We start from the raw sequence: 20,583 nt of genomic DNA on the forward strand, positions 1-20,583 counted from the left end.
ACTATCCTAAACTAAACCCCAAAACCCTCAGTAATCCTCACCATCAGGGGATGGGGCCACGAGAAGAATAAGGGAAATCGGGGAGCCCGGGAGCCTGGGCCGGGAAAAAATTTAATCTGGAAAGGCCTGCCGGAAGAGATCTGTCTTGACAGCTTTTTTAAAGCTGTCTAAAGATGTTAACTGACGGATCTCATCCGGCAGGTCGTTCCAGAGCTTAGGGGTGACAAGAGAGAATGCCCTCTGAGAGGTAGCCGCAAGTCTAGATTTTGAAGGCTGCAGCAAATTCCTCCCAGAGGAGCGGAGAGCGCGGGGAGGATTGTATGGGAGGAGGCGGTCTCTAAGATAGCTTGGACCCAAGCCATTTAGGGCTTTAAAGGTGATAACCAACACCTTGTACTGGGCCCGGAAGCTGATAGGCAGCCAGTGGAGGGACCTCAAGACAGGAGTGATGTGGTCCCTCCTAGATGTTCCTGAAACAAGCCTGGCTGCCATGTTTTGGACCAGGTGAAGTTTCCGGGTCAAGGACAAAGGTAGCCCCATGTAGAGCGCATTACAGAAGTCGAGGCGTGAGGTTACCAGCGTGTGCACAACAGTCTCAAGGTCCCTTACTTCCAGAAAAGGGCGCAGCTGGCGTATCAGCCGAAGCTGATAACAGGCACTCCTGACCGTCGCATTTACCTGATTTGTCATCAGGAGCGACGAGTCAAGGAGCACCCCCAGACTGCGAACACAGTCACTGGGGGAGAGTGTGACCCCATCCAGGACTGGAGGTTGTAACCCAATTCTTGGTTTCAGGGCCGCTACCGTGAGCACCTCCATCTTGTCTGGATTCAGTTTCAATCTGTTTTTCCTCATCCAGCCCATTACTGCCTGAAGACATTCATTGAGAGGGGAGATGCCATCGGAATTCGAGACCGACGAACGAGACATGGAGAAATAGATTTTGGTGTCATCAGCTCCATAACTCCGTATTATCTCACCCAGCGGCTTCATATAGATGTTAAATAACATCGGGGACAAAATACCCCCCTGAGGAACCCCACAAGTGAGGCTCCTCTTATTGGAGCTACAGTCCCCGAGCAGCACCCTCTGAGACCTGCCTGAGAGGAAGGATCAGAACCACTGCAAAGCAGTGCCCCCGATACCTAACCCCCTCAGGTGGTCCAAGAGGATGCCGTGATCTATCGTATCGAAGGCCGCTGAGAGGTCTAAGAAGACAAGCCCTCCCTTCATCCTCCATCTTGAAGGAGAGAGAGGCAGGCTAGCTCCACCAGGGCTAGCTTGAAGAAGAAGAGCCCTCCCTCCGGTCCATCTGCTTTGGTCCAGGCATCAGAGGGAGAGAAGCATGCTGGACCTGATCCCCTCCCCCTCACCATTCCCTTCTCCTTTTGTGTCGTGTCTTTTAGATTGTAAGCCTGAGGGCTATTATTCCCTCTGTTGTAAACCGCTCGGATTCCCAGTGATTAGGCGGTATATAAATAAATCCTATTATTATTATTATTATTATTATTATTATTATTAATGTGGCTTATGTTTTTTTTTTCCTATCCACAACTTTTACAAGGGGCATTGATGAGGGAAGAGTTATAATGCACACTCTCTGAAATTAATTGTTGATCTTGATGTAGGGAACACAGGAGTTACTTGGTAAGTATTTTAACAAAATTTTAACACCTTCCACCAAATTCAGGAAAAACTGACCTGACGTATTGCCAATGCTCCTTCAGGATCTACAGTCAATTCTGCCAAGTGAACACCAAATTCTGAAATTAAAAAAATACCCGTTTCAAAGTTCCTAATGTTGAAGAAACTATACTGTATCATTTCAACACATGTTACACTTAACTCTTTGTACCATTTATTTCACACAGCTCCTGCCCCACTTGTGAGTTGAAGCTTATCAACCATTTAACCAAAAAAAATCCTGTAGATACAGGATCTTTTTAACTGAATAGGTGAAAAAGAAAACTCAAAGAAAAGGTAGAAAGGGTTGCATGTAGACATATGAACCACTTTAAAAACTGAGTGTTTTGTCACATGAAACAAAGCTTTAATCCTGAGCTGCTACTGACCTGCAAATAAACATGATACAGAAGAATATGTTCCCAATGAAAAAAGTCCATATTAATGAACTGGAGAACTTAAGCTGTACATTTAGAACTTCATGCAAGAAATGAAGAAAATTGCAAGAAAGTAGCAATAACAAAAATACAACAAACCTTCTTATCCATTATTGAATACATAAGGATTTCAGCCAAGTGATTTCGAAAGTAAAAAGCTGATTGCTTAAGTAAAGTCTGGCTTTATACCACACCTCAAAGCAAAAAGGATTCACAGAGCAGGTCAGAGCACAATTAATTTGTATAAATACAATTATGAAACATTTAAAAATTCAACCAATATAAATAATTCAAGGTTCTTCTAGTTTTAATACTAAAGCCTGGAACAGATGGGCAAAAAGAAGCGGCTTCCAGCCACTTTAGAGGCATGGCATTCAAAGAATGCATGCCTCCAATGTGGCCCGAAGCCACTTCAATGCTGTAGAAATATAGTGCAAAAAGGAGTCCAGATAATCCGTCTTGTGGTGGTGCAGGTTTGAGCCAGCAGTGCCAGTGGTTTGCTTTCGGAGTGGACCATGGGGTCGGTGCAGTCCCGATCTGCTTGCAGCTGAAGTGGACTTGGACCGCTCCTTCCCATCCATCTGCTCCAGCCCTAAGATTCCAAAATGAACACATTCTGGAAGGAGAGGATAGGTGTCTTGATTTGAAGTGAATATTTTAACTGGATAATTTTTAGAGCTACATTAGCAGCTACACCACAAGTGTCCTCTTTCACTGCTATTAAAATGTTGCCCCTGTTCTCTCAGAATGTATATTAAAAGTTCTTGAAGAGTCAGTAAAGCTTTCCAACCTGTAGCACCCAATATGTCATTTAGCATGTGAGTTACTACAAGAGCAAAGCTATGATCTGCTGCCACTGAATTCAGTGAATATACTATATGACATTTGTAAAAATGTTATTTAACTAATTAACTATCATGGCCCCCATGAAACGTAAGGAATAAGGAGGAAACTAGAGCACTGGCACCAGTATTCTGGAGTTACTTGGTCAGTACTGCTTGCTGATTGTATTCTAAACTGCTTGCTCAGTAAAATCAAATCATAAAAGGTACAAGCAAAAAACAAACAAACAAACAAACAAACAAAAAAACCCAAATGTTATCAATGGCTTCCACTGTAGCTCACAGAATGGTTTTTCCTTGCTAGAAACATTTTACTTCTAAGCAAAGTGAAGTAATTCAGATTATTTTAATTCTACTTTTGGGTAAAACAAGAAACTGCATCAAGCAGATTGGACAGTTCCATAAATTGTTTTCTACCTCTTAAGAACAGACAGGTAACTCCTCACCTTACCCAGCAATCTGGACTCGATGGCCTGTTACAGACTACCAAAATGAAGCTGCTTCGGGTCTCTTTGGAGGTATGCTATTTAAATGATGCATGGGTCCTAAGAGTCTGGAGGTCGCGCCAAAGCCACACTCCATTCCTAAGCACTGGAGGGCAGCTTTGGTGCAGCTTCCGGATTCTTAGGATGCATGCATCATTTAAATAGCATACCTCCAAAGAGACCCGATGCAGCTTTATTTTGGCAGTCTGTAACAGGCCTATGTATACTATTGTATACTCAGCCTCTGTGTTGACTTTTTGGAAATGATTTTTTTAATTGAACAGTAGATGGGAATCATGCTTTAATTTACCCTTTTGTCTATCTCCAATAGATCATAACTGCAACTTACTAGAATACATTAAAAACATGACCATCATTATATTCTTCTCATGAGTTTTCTAACTTCATATAACCAAAAATACAATAAATAAACAATATATACTATGAAGTATATAATACCGCTGAAAAGTAACATAAAGACCCAAAAATTTAAAAACAGCCATCTTTCTTTCTTCACAAACTCATTGATTTTGATAGGACAGTTTGTATGATACGAGCAAAACTATCCCAAGAAAAGAAATCAGAATTGTTAATAGCTTCTCATGTTGAGAAGTATGCAGACTGACACATAGTTTAGCCATCTCCAGCTACCTAGTTAGCCAAACCCATAATGGGATCAATACTGGAAGAAAGGTGAGAAAAGAAATAATGAGCTGTCACTGTATCCTATATAGAAAACTTCAACACTCTTGGTGTGAAAGGACTTGGGATAGCTATGCAGTAGATAATAGCTTCATTAGAAAGGTAGGCTTTTCATATAGCTTAGTTGATAGGCAAGTAGCTTCAGATGTAAACTACCTAGCAGATGTCTGACTTCTTCTTGCCTAATCCCCTAATAAGACTTTTTAGCTATCATATATTGTTCCCATGGGATATATGAAAGGTTGTAGGGGTCTTAAGAAAGTGATTTGTTTCCCAGCTTATATTTCTTAAGATCTCTAGAAAGAGAGATAAGATCTTTAAAAGACCATATGTTCTCAACTTGGAAGGTGAGGAAAGAAGCCAGAAGTCCAAGGATTTGCTTGCCAGCCTATGTAGCAGTCTCCAAGAGCCAATTTCAGCTTCCATCAACTAAGGGATTATATGAAGGTTTTTTTGCATGTATTAATCATTGCCTGCATCCATAGAACAACCTTATATATCCAATAAACTGCATGTTATCTTGTATAAGTGGTTTTGCCTCATTTCAGAAATTGCAGAATCTGATTTGAGTGGAACCTATATAGATCAGGTCCTCAATTACTACAAAAGCCAAGACCAATAGTAAAAAAACAAACAAACTGCACAACTGGCCTTTATCCGAGTGCAGGCTCCATCAGCTAGGCTCAGTGAACACACATACTCAGGACTGAATCTTGATCCCAAAGGGCTCTCCCTCCGAAGAACTGTGTTTAGGCTATACTGGAAGAGATCCAGAAAACCTTAAATGAGAATTGCAAAGCAATTTTCCATTTAAGTTCAAAATTAGTGGATTCATTATATGGCCACTAGCTATTTTAAATCATAGACAGAATAATCTTAGCTCAAGAAGCCTATGAAGTTCTTGAACACTTCTTGAATAAATATGGTTCAATAAACTCAAACTTAATCAAAGCTAGATGGAAATTATGTTTGATGGAGCAACCTGGGAATAGATATATAACTTGTTTGATATAAGAATACACTCCTTTTCAAAAATTAGGTCCTCAATTTTGAATTTCGCCATCCTAGTGAGTAGTAGCAATAGCTGGGGGTGCTTCAGTTAGTACATCAACAGCATCTTTTTCTGATCATGATACTGCCTGCATAGGCTGCCTCCAAAAGCAGTGATGAAATTTCAATTGACAGCTGCATTTCAGAGCAAGACTGTAATTAGAGCTTGCAGAGGATTACCTCTTACGATCTCAACATTGTGACCAATGGGTCACAAATTTGCTTCTCGGGTGAATTTAAAAGTGCTCTTTTTAACTTTCAAAACTTAAAACCTTAAACAGCAAAGGGCAATGTATCAAGAACTGCTTTATCTCACAAAAACCTGTCAGAACATAGATGTCAGATTTTGATGTCCTGTTTTATATCCTTCTAGCATCAGATGCAATACAAGTGGGCACAGGGGACAAAACCTTCCCTGTTCTACCATTTCCTTTCAAGAGAGCTACCTCTGGCTTTGGCAGTATTAAACAATCATCTTTCAGTGGATTTTCCTGAGTGCCGTATTTTAATAATAGGATATTTGTGACATGGTTTCAATTTCTAATTTGTGATGTTTTAATTTTTTTGTGTTATTTATTTTCTAATTTAAACATAAATACTTGTGCTTATATTTTTAGACTTTAGAGAGTTCTCCTAAAACACAGAAAGTGACAAAAGTATTTTTAAATAAATAAAAGTTCAGACAAAAAATTAACTACAAAGGCAACTAACGTCACTAATGTGCTAGAAATATATCACTGATGGTGAACCAAAACTACATTCAAACTGTGTTTTAAGTGAAAACCAATTTATTTATTTAATTATTTTATTTATATGCCACCTTCCTCCTTAGAGGGACCCAAGGCGACTCACAGATAAAATATTTAAAATCCCATAAAATTCAAAAATCTATATCCAATATAAAATAACATAAAATATACAAAAGTTAAAAACATAATCTAAAACAACCCCCTCCCCAAAAAATAAATGTAAAAAGCTTGCTTGAATAAAAATGTTTTTGCTTGCTGGCAAAAGGCCAGCAGGGAAGTAGTCAGTCTAGCTTCCCACGGAAGGGAGTTCCACAGGATGGGAGCAGCATGTCATCACCAGGCGACCCTGTGATCTTGGTGGGAGTGAGAGAAAGCTTTCTCCTGCAGATTTTAGGGCTGTCATAGGTTTGTATGGGGAGATACAGTCTCTCAAATAGTCTGGACCCAAGCCGTGTAGGACTTTATAGATCATGACCAGCATTTTGAATTGTGTCAAGAAATGAACAGGTAGCCAGTAAAAGTGTTTTAACATATGCTCTCTTTAACTGGCCCCGGTTAGCATTCTGGCTGTGCTGTTTCAAACCTGCCAAAGTTTCCAGACAGTTTCCAAGGGAAGCCCCACATAGAGTGTGTTGCAGTAGTCCAAACAGGATGTAATCAAGGCATGTGTCACCATAGCCAGATCTGACATCTCAAGGAATGGGCGCAGCTGGCGCACAAGTTTAAACTGTGCAAATGCACGCTGGATCGCTGCTGAGACCTAAGCATCCCGGCTCAGAGTAGAGTCCAGGAGCACACCCAAACTGCAAGCTCAAGATTTCAGCAGGAGTGTGATCCCTTCCAGCACTGGCTGAATCTCTATTCGCTGATCTGCCTTACAACTGACCAGAAGCACCTGTGTCTTGTCAGGATTAAGCTTCAATTTGTTTGCCCTCATCCAGTCCTTTACTGACAGCAGACATTGGTTCAGTACAAAGACAGCTTCCTAGGAGTTAGATGGAAAGGAGAGAGTTGGGTGTCATCAACATATTGGTGACACCACACCCTAAAACTCCGGATGACCTCTCCCAGCAGTTTCATGTAGATGTTGAATAACATGAGGGATAGAACAGAACCCTGAGGGACCCCACAGACCAATGGCCAAGGAGTCGAACAGGAGCCCACCAGGCACCACCTTCTGGGTCCGCCCCTCCAAGAAAGACCAGAACCACTGCATAACAGTGCCCCCCAAGTTCCATCCCAGAAAGGTAGCCCAGAAGGATACTATGGTCGATGGTATCAAATGCCACTGAGAGATCCAGCAGGACCAACAGGGACACACTCCCCCCCTGTCCAGTTCCTTGTGTAGGTCCTTGGTAGGTCACCAAGGCAATCAAAGCTGCCTCTGTCACATAGCCAGGTCTGAAGCCAGACTGAAATGGATCTAGATAATCCATTTCATCCAGAACCCCCTGAAGCTGGGAGGCTACCACTCATTCCGGAAACTTACCCAAGAATGGAATATTAGGCTACAGTTATCCAAAATAGTGGGATGGAGGGTGGTCCTTTTCAGTAACAGCCTCACCACAGCCTCCTTTAGACAGGATGGAAATATGCCTGGCTGCAGTGAGGCATTTGTCACTCACCTTACCCACTTGGCCAGTCCCTCTCTGGCTGCTTTCAGAAGCCAGGAAGGGAAAGGATCCAGTATGCACATGGTGGTCCTCATTTCTCCAAGGATCATGTCCACATTCTCAGGCTGAACAAACTGAAACTTATCCAACAATGCAGGACAAACAGGTGCCAAGATTAGATCCGCTGGACCCGTGTCAACTACAGCATCCAAGTCAGAGCAGATCTGAGTGATTTTGTCTGCAAAGTGTCTTGCACATTTTTCACAGTGAGCTGGTAAATAGTCTTTTGTTTTCTTCTTGGGGGCCAGAATGTAGAAGGTCCCCGACCACTCAGAACAGCTCCGGTGGATGACACTGTGCAGACACAATAGTGGCAGAGAAATATATTTTCTTTGCTGCCTCCATTGCCTTGGCATAGGCCTTCCAATGGGCCCTAGCACATTTTTGGTCGGACTCACTCCGAGTCTTCTGCCATCATCGTTCTAGTCTCCGTCCCAATCGTTTCATACCTCCAGCTCCCTAGTGAACCCAGGGGCATGTTTGGCTCCACTTCGTGGGAGGGGAGCTTAGGAGCAGTTGTGTCCACTGCCCTGGCCATTTCCCTATTCCAGAGATCTGCCAGAACTTCGACAGGATCACCTGCCAAGGCAACAGGAAACTCCCCAAATGCTATCAGGAATCCACCTGCATCCACAAGCCTCCTGGGGTGAACCATCTTAATCGGCCCCCCGCCCCAGGAGAGGTTCTGAGTCCCGGTGAGTCTAAACCCTACCAGGTAGTGATCAGTCCATGACAACAGAACTACAGAGAGTTCCTCCATTCCCAGATCACTGTCATCCTGCCCAGAACAGAAAGCCAGGTCCAGAGTGTGTCCTGCATCATGTTAACTAGGTAACTTAACTAAGTAATAGCAGAAATGCCTTCCTTAATGACTTCTGGTTACTGACATTCATGCAGTAGATTCAGGGCTGCCAAGAACATGTTTGGGTCCTTGTAGAAAATTTTTGGGGGTGTGTGCTCCTCAACTTTTTACCAGGAGATGTGCACAACAGGCAAGTGCGCCAGTGGGTGGCTGTGGATTGGCTGGCTAAGCAATTCTGGGTTGGGATCAGTAGGAAAGGGACTCCCAAGCTCTGAATGACAGGGAGGGATCCAAGGAAGGGGGTCTTCTCCTGGTCCCCTCCCTCCCTGAGTTTCTGCCAGCTAGAAAAAATACTCTGGAAGCCTGCTACTCAGAGAAGTCCCCTAGTAAGCACACTTGAAGAGTTTTCTGAAAGCAAAAAAGGTAGGCAGGCAGATGAGGCAGGGGAAGGACAGCAAGGTGTTGTTTGGTGTGGTGGGTGAAGAGGAACAGGATAGAGTCTCTGACATCTAAAGTATACTAGAGTCTGGCCCAGTAGGAGAACTTTCTCCTTTCTTTCATAGTCTAATCACTTGCTTGACAGCTGCAGAAACAAATTCTGAGGAGTCTGGCTTCCCTTCTTGGCCCAGAGACGTGAAGGCCAAAGGGCAATAAACAGAAAAATTCAGAAAGATAAGTTTTCCCTTACCTTCCAAAGGAATTTTTCTATTTGTTTTCCCCTGGGGTAATGAAAAAAAAAATGGATTATGGAATATTTTCTTTTAGAATGATGAATAAAATGTTGAGGAGTTCACATATTTACTCCCACAAAATCATTTCTAAAAAATCTATGTAAGCAAGAAATGTTTATGTAAAATGTAAGACTATGAACAGCAAGATGACTATAATTTCTGGTCTTGGTTTTCTTTTCTCAGTTCATTTTATGGAAATGAGTGCATCATGTCTGCTTGACACTTATGGAGAACTAGGTGGAATGGAGTGTGTAGAAATGCTGAAGTTATAACAAAATTGAAGAAAAAAGGCTATCAATTTCCTAACTGTTCTGTTGAACTGGGGCCACAATTCTAAGCATCCCTACCTACAATTCTATCTTCTAGTGAAGACAAGTTCAGAGTAAAAAGAAACAAAACTGTGCTGAGGATCACAGATACATGTAAGTCCTGAAGTACAAGCACATTTCCCTCTCAGCAGACTCCTCTCATGCTCCCATCTCAAACTACACTTTCAGCTTCCCAGATCATTTAAGTTTTCTAGCAGGGACAGTAAATACACCACTGTACTGACACTTTAGCAAGCAATAGAAATAGAAAGTACATTTCTATACCACTTATCAGGGCACTTATGCACTCCCTAAGCAGTTTAGAATGTGTTAGCTAATTGCCCCCAACAAGCTGGGTACTCATTTTAGCCACCTCAGAAGGATGCCAGGCTGAGTTGCCCCTGAATGGTATTGAACTCATGACTCACTTTAACTCTGAAATGTAAATTAGAACTGTATGCGGGATGTTAGTATAGCAACACTTTTGTCCTTTGTAATAATACTCCTCCTTACAGTTTGTATTACTCTGCTCTCACATGTCACACCCATGCATGAGGAGATGTATAATTAATAATAATAATAATACTTTATTCTTATATACCACTATTCCTTTTTCAAGATCATAGCGGTGTACACATTAAAAGACAGTATAAAAACAGCAAAAAAAAAAGGCGTTAAAACATCAAATAACAATCTAAAAACAGATATTAAAACATCAACTCATAGGGGGGAAAGCTTGACGGAAAAGGAAAGTTTTTAGCATCCTCTTAAATCCATCAAGGGATGAGGCTGTGCGGAGCTCGTCGGGCAGGGTATTCCATAATCTGGGGGCTGAGATTGAAAATGCCCTCTGTGTTGCACTATAATGAGCACTTGGAATAGACAAAAGATGTTTCCCACCCGACCTGAGAGTGCGGGGCGGATTGTACAGGGAGAGGCGGTCCTCCAAGTACCCTGGGCCCAAGCCATTTAGGGCTTTATAGGTAATAACCAACACCTTGTATTGCGCTCGGAAGCGAATGGGCAGCCAATGAAGGTCTTTCAATACAGGTGTTATATGACTGGTCCTGGAGCATCCAGTGACCAGTCTAGCAGCCATGTTCTGCACCAATTGTAGCTTCCGAGTTTGGTACAAGGGTTGCCCCATGTAGAGTGCATTACAGAAGTCCAAACGAGAGGTTACCAGAGCATGTACCACGGTTTCAAGGTCGGCCCGGCCCAGGTAGGGACGCAGCTGGCGTATCAGCCGAAGCTGAAAACAGGTGCTCCTGACCGTCGCATCCACCTGAGATGTAAGGTGGAGCGACGAGTCCAGGAGCACCCCCAGGCTGCGAACAGAGTCCTTCACAGGGAGCATGACCCCATTCAGGACAGGTGGAACAATTTCCTTCCCCGGACCAGGAGAACCTATCACCAGTACTTCCGTTTTCTCTGGATTCAAACTGAGTCTGTTTTCCCTCATCCAGCCCATTACTGACTCCAAGCAGGCATTTAGAGGAGAGATGCCCTCCTTAGTCACTGCATCAGTCGGAGACACAGAGAAGACTATTTGGGTGTCATCAGCGTACTGATAACACCGCGCCCCGTATCTCCGGATGATCTCTCCCAGCGGCTTCATGTAAATGTTGACTAGCATGGGGGACAAAATCGCTCCTTGAGGGACCCCAGATGTAAGGGCCCTCTTGTCGGAGCGACAGTCCCCCAGCTCCACCATCTGGAATCTACCCGAGAGGTAGGAACGGAACCATTGCAAAGCAGTGCCCCCGATACCCAACTCCCTCAGGCGATCCAGAAGGATACCATGGTCGATGGTATCGAAGGCCGCTGAGATGTCCAAGAGCACTAATAGGGACACGCTACCCCTGTCCATGCCCAGACTAAGGCGACCATGGCAGTCTCAACTCCATAGCCCGCCCGGAAGCCAGTTTGAAATGGGTCCAGAAAATCAGTCTCCTCCAAGATCCCCTGGAGCTGGAAGGCAACTGCCCTCTCGATCACCTTCCCCAGAAATGGTAACAGCGAGACAGGCCGATAATTGTTCCGAATTAGGGGGTCTAGGGAGGGCTTTTTCAACAAAGGTTTTACTATGGCCGTCTTCAGAGCAGATGGAAACTGCCCTTCCCTAAGAGATGAATTAATGATGCGGTGTAACATCTCTGTAACAACCGCTCCCCCTTGAGCTGTTAACCATGAAGGGCAGGGATCAAGAGAAAAAGTCGTCTTCCTAACGCTCCGAAGGATCTTTTCCACATCCTCAGTACTAACAGACTCAAATTGATCCAGTATAACCAAGTCCACAGAAGCTCTGGATGCCTCTACTCTAGGATCTGAACTAATACTGGCGTCGAGATCAGCTCTTATCCGAGAGATTTTATCCGCAAAGAAGATGTTAAACTCGTCACAGCAGGCCTTAGATGGTTCCAAAATAGGGTTCAGGGCGGGAGGGAGCTGAGTGAGCTCCCTCACAACCCTGAACAGCTCTGCAGGACACGACTCCGCGGACGCAATACGTGCAGCAAAGAATGAGTTCTTCGCTGCATCTATTGCCACTCCGTAGGCCTTCAAATGAGACTTTAGGAGTGCCTTGTCGGCTAAGAGATTATATCTTCGCCAGGCGCGCTCTAGTCGTTGCACAGCCCGCTTCCTTGCCCTGAGATCTTCCATATACCAGGGCTTTTTGTTGGAAGCAGGCTGGAAAGGACGCTTGGGAGCGATACTGTGTATAGCCCTGGAGAGATCTGTGTCCCAGATGTTAGTCAGGGCATCAACAGAATCGCCGTCAGTTCCAACCATATACCCTTCTAGGGCTTCTTGGAACCTTTTGGGTTCCATCAGCCTTCGAGGGTGGACCATTCTAATAGGTCCGCCACCCCCGGGGGGGATCTGGGTAGATGCCTTGATGTTAGCCTCGACCAGGAAGTGATCCGTCCATGACAAGGCGGAAATGTTAGTAACTTCCGCCCACGGAGAATCCATATCCGAACAGAAAAGGACATCGAGTGTATTACCAGCTGAATGCGTGGGCCCTGAGACCAGTTGGGACAGGCCCATGGCTGTCATGGTAGCCATGAACTCCCGAGCTGAACCAGTTGGACCATGACTGGCCTCGAGAGGGATGTTGAGGTCCCCGAGGACAAGAAGCCTGGGGGACTCCAACATCAACTCCGAGACCAGCTGTAACAGCTCGGCCAGGGAATCTGTTAGCGCACCGAGTGGCCTGTAGACCAACAGAATCCCTAAACTGTCCCTAGCCTTCAGGGTCAGGTAAATACACTCGATGTACACAGTCTGACGGAGATGGTTCCTGGTCAAGGAAAGGGTGTTCTTATGAATCAAGGCAACACCACCACCCGCCCACTTAGCCTGCACTGGTCCTTAACTGAGTACCTGGCTGGGAGGGCCTGTGCCCACACCGCTTCACTCTCAGGCCCAAGCCAGGTCTCAGTGATGCAAGCCAGATCATAATTGAACTTCTAGTCATTCCGATGACTTCATAATAAAACCAATAAAATACCATTTATTATTGTAAAGTATTAATCTACTCTAACAAATCACAGTCTTTCTACATTCACATATAAAGCATCATCAAAAGAAGTCAGTCAGTCTTACACAGCACATCTGGAAAATACCTAGGCTTGAAGTCCATTAAAGGCCATAAATTCAGTTTTGCTACTGAGAATTCTTTTCAACTTTAACTTTAACATACACCCATGGCTTAATCACAAGATTTCAGTGAGACACAAACACCAGTGGCACATGGTCCAGGGGTGAAGTGTCTTACCATATGGAAGTGGGATGCCTCCCTGCTCAGCTTCTGGTCATAAAAAATTAAGTGACTTCGAAGTTATGTTGGGATTAGGCTGTTCACTGAGCTCTAAATATAAATGGAAGCAAGTGTACACCACACAATACTGAAATTATATGTTCCTGGCTAACCAACATATAAAAAATGTAGCTGCTTGGTGATGTCCTGAATGAAGTTTACAAACTGCCTTCATAAACAGCTTCGTGTAGAATGCCTGACAGGAGCCACATCAGGAGGATATAAATAATTTTAACTAAATTGAAGAATGTGAACAATTTTATCTAAATCTCACAGAGATACAAGTTTCCTACAAGACAGAGTTTATAAAGAGGAATCCTAACTGTGACTGGGCTCTCAGGAGCAACAAAAAATCCTGAAATATTTGCACTTAAGTAATTGGAGGGGCTCACAACATTTATAATGATTATTCCAACCTCCTCTGCAAGGGCAGACAGCTACCATTAGGATCATGACTATGTTCTAGCCTAATTCAAACCCCTGGGAACAGAAATATTAGCTTATTAAGTAAATGTTAAAGCACACTAATGTCAATTATGATTCTACCAATATAATTCTGTAACTTCAGCTAAAGGACAGAATATACACTATATAAAACAGATAATATATGCAGGAAAAACAGAAAGAAAATTTGATAGCTATGAAACATGTAAAAATTAGGAAGGGCAGAGTGTCCCATGGTGGTCGCTTGTTCATATTACAGCACCACACTATTGCATCTTGAAAGACCAAGCGAAAAGTAGAAGTGATTTGTTCCCAAGGTCTTATTTATACAATCTATAAAGGTCCTTCCTGGGCATCAGTTCACTCTGTATGCATCTGAGGAAGTACACCAAATCTATGAAGCTCATGCTACAACTTCTTCACAGTTAGTCTCAAAGGTGCTACAAGATCTCTTTGTGTACTAATATTTCAGGCTAACACAGCTACGTATCTGAATTCTACTAGAAATATGTTAAGAGATGTGGTGCTTCTGTAGTTGGTGTGTGGACATGTGGAAGGCAAAAAGAGAATGAGAGACTAGCTCATTTTAATCCAGCATTCCTTAAAAATACCAACTAGGAAAGAAATCTGTAAGTATTGTAGATGCAGTAAGTACAGATAAAATGGCACAGGATACAAAGAAAATATAAAATGTAATCCTTATCTTAGAACAAATGGGAGAGGTGGGATATAAATAAATATATCATCATCATCATCATCATCATTGATTCTCAAAGTGGGCAGTACTCCCCCCCACCAGTGGAAAGGGGAAGCAGGGGGAAGTGAGAATAATGGGGAAGCAGGGGGCTTTCAGTCAAAGTACTGAAAGAAAGAGGGAAATCAGTGGAGACGAAGGTTACATGAAACTTCTTTTCAGGGTCCTTTAAAACCATTGCACAGCCTTACTGATTACTTTGTGAAGTGTTGTCTCCTGCCCGCGTGAGCTCACTCTCTTAGCTAGTAGCGGTGCATATGATTGGGAAACTCTTGTGAGGCTTGGTCACAGGGCATTGCTTCTGTGGCTTGGAGTGTCACCATTTTGGGACAGACTGACTGACTGGAGTTAGGAATCAGAGAACATGGCAACAGGGGAAACGCTGCAGCAAAAGAGATCTTTCAAATTTGGGACCCTGCTTATGCCTTGTGAGCTTTGCTGGGACTTGGCTGGCAGGCTGGAGTTGCACTGCTGCTCCTGCCTTCTCTCATTGGAGAGGTTGAGAAAAGAGGCGGCAGAAGAAAAATGTGAAAAAATGTTTGTGTTTGGAGGGAGGAAACAATTTAAACTGTGTGGGGAAGGTACCTCTCTTGAGAAGGAGGGGGAGGAGTATCTGGGATCGATTCTTGGAAATTTCTTCACCCTGAAGCAGCTCCTGTAGTTAAAATCTCTCCTCTTCCCCATCCATACCAGTTTCCAGTCCAGACCATGTGGCCTCCGTAACTCCTACACATATCAGCTGCTCCACTCTCCGCTCTGACAAAGAATAATAGAGAGTCTTTCCTCATTGGGTCACCTTGGAGCAACAACTGAGCAGCTGGCCTCTTGCCCACAGTGGCCTTTGCCGCAGGGCCAGTATGGATGAGAGGCTTCTCAGTTGCTGCTCAGTCGCTGCTCCCATGGTGACTGGGTATAATGGGAACAGCGATTGAGATTGGCTCTTTTGAATTTGCAGTAAACAGCAGACCTTATATCAGGAAATACATGTTGGGGGAGGCACTACAGTTGTTGTCCAAGAGGAAAGGTGTAGTAGCCTGAAAAAGTTTGGTGACCACTGTCTTAGAAAGTAAACCATATGACATATTCTGGAATGTCACCTGATAGCCCTTTTAGGGACTTTTCAAAGCCTACCAAAGAGTCAAAGCAATTCCTTTGTTCTTTTCCAATACATATTGCTATTTCAAAATTATGTAATTGTCCCTTTGGTTAAATTAAATGTTCTGCCTCTCCCAACAACCCAGCAATGAAATCCACTTTTGTATTCTAGAGTACCTTCAGTGAAATTGCATTACACTTAGAAGTTCATGAACTGTGAGGAAGCGCTCTGGGAAAGGGATTAAACTAAAAGTATAAAAGAAGATTCCCTTGAAGTGACATCATCAAACTGTTTAAAAAGACAGAGCTGTGGTCATTTTCAAAAGCAGGTCATAACAGTTTAGCACTTCTGTGATGCTTTGCTTGTTGTTGTTTTACAATATTTATGCATATTTAACCACAACAGGAAGTAGAGAATAAATATAAAGAAATATTGGGACATCCCTTTGAAACAAGCACAGTATCACAGAAGTACTAAATGGGTCATGACCTGCTTCTGAAAATGGCATGGCTCTCTTTTTAACCACAACTCCACCAGCCTTTATGACATTTTTGCACCATGATGACCCAGCATCAATCTTGACCACCCACACAGTATTGCTTGCTATTTCAACAGGTTTCTGCTCCCTCTTCATTAGTCATTTAGGATACTTTGGGAAAGGAAGAAGAAAAGACAAAAGACTGAAATTCCATTTGCTAATTAAAAATGTATTTAAAAGATCTGCATAAAATCTCCCCTATATACATTTTTCTTTGGGAAAAGGGTGTTAACTCTGCACATACCATAAGTAATAGCAATACTAAGAATATTTTTGTTTCCATACATAGTGAGAAGCAAATGCAGTAACTCTAAAAATGGATAGAACTGGTTTTACCAAGAAATGACTGCAACTTCCAATACTGTAACAGGCTTTCTCAACCTGCTGGCCTCCAGATGTACTAGGCTACAATTTCACTGTATCCAACAAATCTGGAACACATCATATTGAAGAATTCTACCTTACACCATTCTATCTTAAACAGAAGCTTGCTGCATCAATCCCACTCATAAGAGCACCCTTAAACAGTAAAATGTAGACATTAAAGAGAGAAGAACAAGCACCGATAGTTTCTGCAGTCCTGACATGCAACTCCTGATGGCCATATCTCATGGCAAGCCTTGGTGAAAGTGGACCTGTTACAGGCAGGGCAACTGACACTGCTAGCTCTTTCTTTTTGGACACATTTTAACAAACCATTCAAGGTCAACCATTCTGTAATACCCTTCATAACCATATTAAACACCAACCACACACACACACACACCCTAATCAATTAGTTGCTATGTGCCTTCAAGTAAATTCTGACTTATGGTGACCTTGTTCTAGAGGGTTTTGGTGGAAGATTTACCAGTATATAGAGGACTTCTTTGTTGCCTTTCCCCTATACTGAAAATATGACCTGCGCAGGGTCACCCAACAGGTTTCTATGGCTATATAAGGATTCTGAACCCTAGTCTTTCAGACCCATACTCCAATACGCAAACCACCACACTGGCTTCCCCGCTGTATACTAAAAAAGACACAAACTATCCTCATGCTTTAGGTAATTCACACTTGAAATTTCTATAGAGATACCATTATCTTCCTCAGTACAATGATGTCCCCAACCTTTTAAAATCTGGTACTCTAGGACCCTTTAAGTGGCTTCCTAGAAAAGCATCTGCAAGACACATAGGCGAGGCACACTTTATTCCTCATAACCGACCTTAGCTTGTTCTGCACCACCTGAGAGGAAAGCAGCGCGGTCCGGAGAGCAAGCCTAGCGTCTGTGACGATGCGGGGATGGCATGGCAGTTAGAGGGATGTCAGCTTTATTTCTGCAGTGCGGACACACCCTTGAGGAAGATCAGATCACTCTCCCATCCCACGGAAGAATGGTACCTTCCCCCAGATCTCACTGGGATCAACACAAACTGATGAATGCTGGCTTCCCAGGGCGCATCTTCACTGTAGAAATAATGCAGTTTGACACCACTTTAACTGCTGTAGCTCCATCCGATGGGACCTGGCTTTTGTAGGCTTACATGGCTCTTAGCCTTCCATGCCAAAGAGTGCTGGTCCCATACCAAGGCCCTCCTCCATCCAGCGTGCGGCTTTCCTCTTTCTACTTCCCTCCACCTTCCCTAGCATTACTGTTTCTTCCTTCTCATAATGTGGCCAAAGTAAGACAGACCTGATCTGTTCAGGAAGCCATTGCTTTGTCTTTCTGGCTGCCTTTGGCACTCTTCTCCAGCACCAACCTCAAACTATTTTCTTCATGCCCATTTTCTTCACTGTCCAGCTCTTACATCCAGACATGGAGACCAGGAATGTAAGGGCAGGGGGGCTATCCCCAGCATGGCGCCATGGTTTGAGCGTTAGACCATGACTCTGGAGACCAGGGTCTGAATCGCAGCTCAGCCATGGAAGCCCATTGGGAGATCTTGGGCAAGGCACAGATCTTGGCATCAGAGGATGGCAATGGCAAAGACGCCACAAAAAGTGTGACAGGTTCATCTCGAGGTTGCTATGAATTGGGAAGGACTTGAAGACACACAACAACAACAACAACAACAACAACAACAAATCCTCACTTTAGCACTCAGCTATAGACCATATATACTTGACTCAAGAAAAAAGGAGGACCTGACCAAAAGAAAAGCTAAAAGGACACTCCTATAAACATGAACCCATGCTGCTGAGTGATGCTCACAGTGGGAGGACATGGGGAATTGCTCCTGGGCAGAAGGAGGCTGGGATGGAGGGTCTGTCCGGGAAAAGGAGGAGGCGTTTTGGTCACCCGGGGCTAGAAAGGACACTGCCATGCTGCTGAGTGATGCTCAAAATGGAGGCCAGTTGGGAAGTCATGGAGTCCTAGAGTGCCATGCAGGAACTCTCCCTCAAAGCACCTTCCTCCTGGGCGGAAGGAGGCGGATGGAGGGCGTGTCTGGCCACCCTGGGATCCAGACACTCATATCAACGCAAACCCGTGCTGCTCAAAATGGAGGACATGAGGGGCCTCCTCCTGGAGGGGGAGTCCGGGGAAAGGAGGGCGCCGGGGCCTGGGGGGGGAGCTCACCCTCGGTCACTTCCAGGACCTTGACCTGCTCCTCGGCGGCGGCGCGCACCCCTTGCACCGGGCAGAGGATGCCGTTCAGGGTCTCCACCAGCGCCTCCTTCAGCCCCTGAGCCACGGGCCCCAGGGAGCCCGGCAGGGGCCCCGACATCCCAGGCAGGCGCCAGCAAGGATGGCTCCGGCTCCGGCTCCGGATGGGCCTCAGCGCCGCCTCTTCTGCCGCGCGCCAAAGGCCGCCACGCGACGACGAGGAGGAGGAGGAGGAGGAGGAGGAGGAGGCGCCTGCGCAGCAAGAGCGTCGCCGGGCAGCTCTGCCGGGAGGAGGCCTTCTGGGCGAGCGCCCCCTGTCGGCCCCTGGAGGGCAGTGCGCGGCAGAAGAAGGAAGCGCGGCCTAGAGGCCTTCTCCTCTCTTTCAAGGCTCCGCTTGGGCTGCGTGAGTCCACACTGCAGAAGCCACCCCTTTTGGCGCTTCTCTGGCTCCAGGCTGTGGAATTCTGGGAGCTGGAGTTTGTTGTGGGCAGAAAGAAAAGCAAAGCACTCTGATGGAAGAGTTCGTAGAGAGGGCCTCCAAAAGGGAGACTCCGCCATTTTCTGAGGCAGCGTTTTCCTCTGCGGAGCAGCTCTCTCTGTCAGGAAGCCCTTCCTGATGTTGAGCTGGAATCTCCTTTCCTGCAGCTTGCATCCATTCCTTTGGCTCCTAGTCTCTGGAGCAGCAGAAAACAAGCTTGCTCCCTCCTCAACATGACATCCCTTCAGATATTTAGGCAGGGCTGTCCTACCATTTGTGAACCTTCTCTTCTCCAGGCTAAACATCCCCAGTTCTCTAAACAGCTCCTCACAAGGCATAGTTTCCAGACCCTTCATCCTTTGGACACACTCCAGCTCCCCAACATCCTTTTTGAATTGTGCCCAGAACTGGACACAATATTCCAGGTGAAGCAGAATAGAGTGGCACTATGACTTCCCTCCATCTAGTCACTATAGTCATGTTGATGCAGCGTAGAATTGCATTGGCTTTCTTGGCTGCCGCATCACTCTGTAGACTCACATCCAGCCCATGGTCCACTAAGACTCCTAGATCCTTTTCTCATCTTCTGCCATCAAGCCAGGTGTCCCCCGTCCTATATCTGGGAATTTCACTTTTTCCTCTGCCTAAATGCAGTACCTTACATTTCTCCGTGTTGAAATTAATTTTACTAGTTTGGGCCCAGATTTCTAGTCTATTTAGGCCACTTTGAATGTTGATCCGCTCCTATAGGGAGGGTATTAGCTACTCCTAATTTGGTATCGCCTGCAAATTTGGTAAGCATGCCCTCTATTCTTTCTTCCAAACTGTTGATAAAGATGTTGAGCAGCACTGGGCCCAGGACAAAACCCTCTCTGTGGCACCCTGCTAGTCAGTTTTCTCTAGCATGAAGTGGAACCATTGCTGAGCACCCCTTGGGTTTGGTTAGTCAACCAGCTACAAATCCTTCTAACGGTTGCATTGCCAAGCCCACATTTTACTAGCTTTTCTGCAAGGATATCATAGGGGATATCAAAGGTCTTACTGAAATCAAGATACAGATACATCCACAGCATTCCCTTTCTCTACCAAATTTGTGACTATAAAAGAGTTATGTCTGGCATGACTTGTTTTTGAGAAACCCATGCTGACTTTTCACGGTCACAGCATTCCTTGCTAAGTGCTTACAGACTTCATGCTTAATGATCTGCTCTAGCATGTTTCCTGATACTGGTGTCAGTCTGACTAGACAGTAATTATTTGGGTCCTCTTTTTTCATGTTTTAAAGATTAGGGCAGCAACTGCTATTTTTTCAACATTTTTAATGTGTTGGGATGGGCTATCCTTTGTCATTAAGTACAAGAAATCCGGCAAATAGTTTTTATTTCTTTCTTTTCCAGATTG

The 20,583-nt window shown here is 44.5% G+C and overlaps 1 protein-coding gene across 1 annotated transcript in view; it reads right to left on the reverse strand.

Moving 5' to 3' along the window:
- The window catches only part of IPO9 (importin 9), a 61,397-nt gene extending 42,535 nt beyond the window's left edge, over nt 1–18,862 (reverse strand). The window contains exons 1-2 of the mRNA XM_089514221.1: nt 18,678–18,862; nt 1,702–1,763 (exon numbers count right to left, since the gene is read on the reverse strand). Coding sequence (XP_089370347.1) covers nt 1,702–1,763; nt 18,678–18,825 — 210 coding nt within the window. The 5' untranslated portion in view covers nt 18,826–18,862. The remainder of the gene's footprint in view (nt 1–1,701; nt 1,764–18,677) is intronic.
- Nucleotides 18,863–20,583: the final 1,721 nt, after the last annotated feature.

The sequence above is a fragment of the Sceloporus occidentalis genome, unplaced genomic scaffold (assembly GCF_023333645.1).
Source record: "Sceloporus occidentalis isolate IW3139 unplaced genomic scaffold, rSceOcc1.0.p SCAF_3, whole genome shotgun sequence".
Classification (NCBI taxonomy): Eukaryota; Metazoa; Chordata; class Lepidosauria; order Squamata; family Phrynosomatidae; genus Sceloporus; species Sceloporus occidentalis.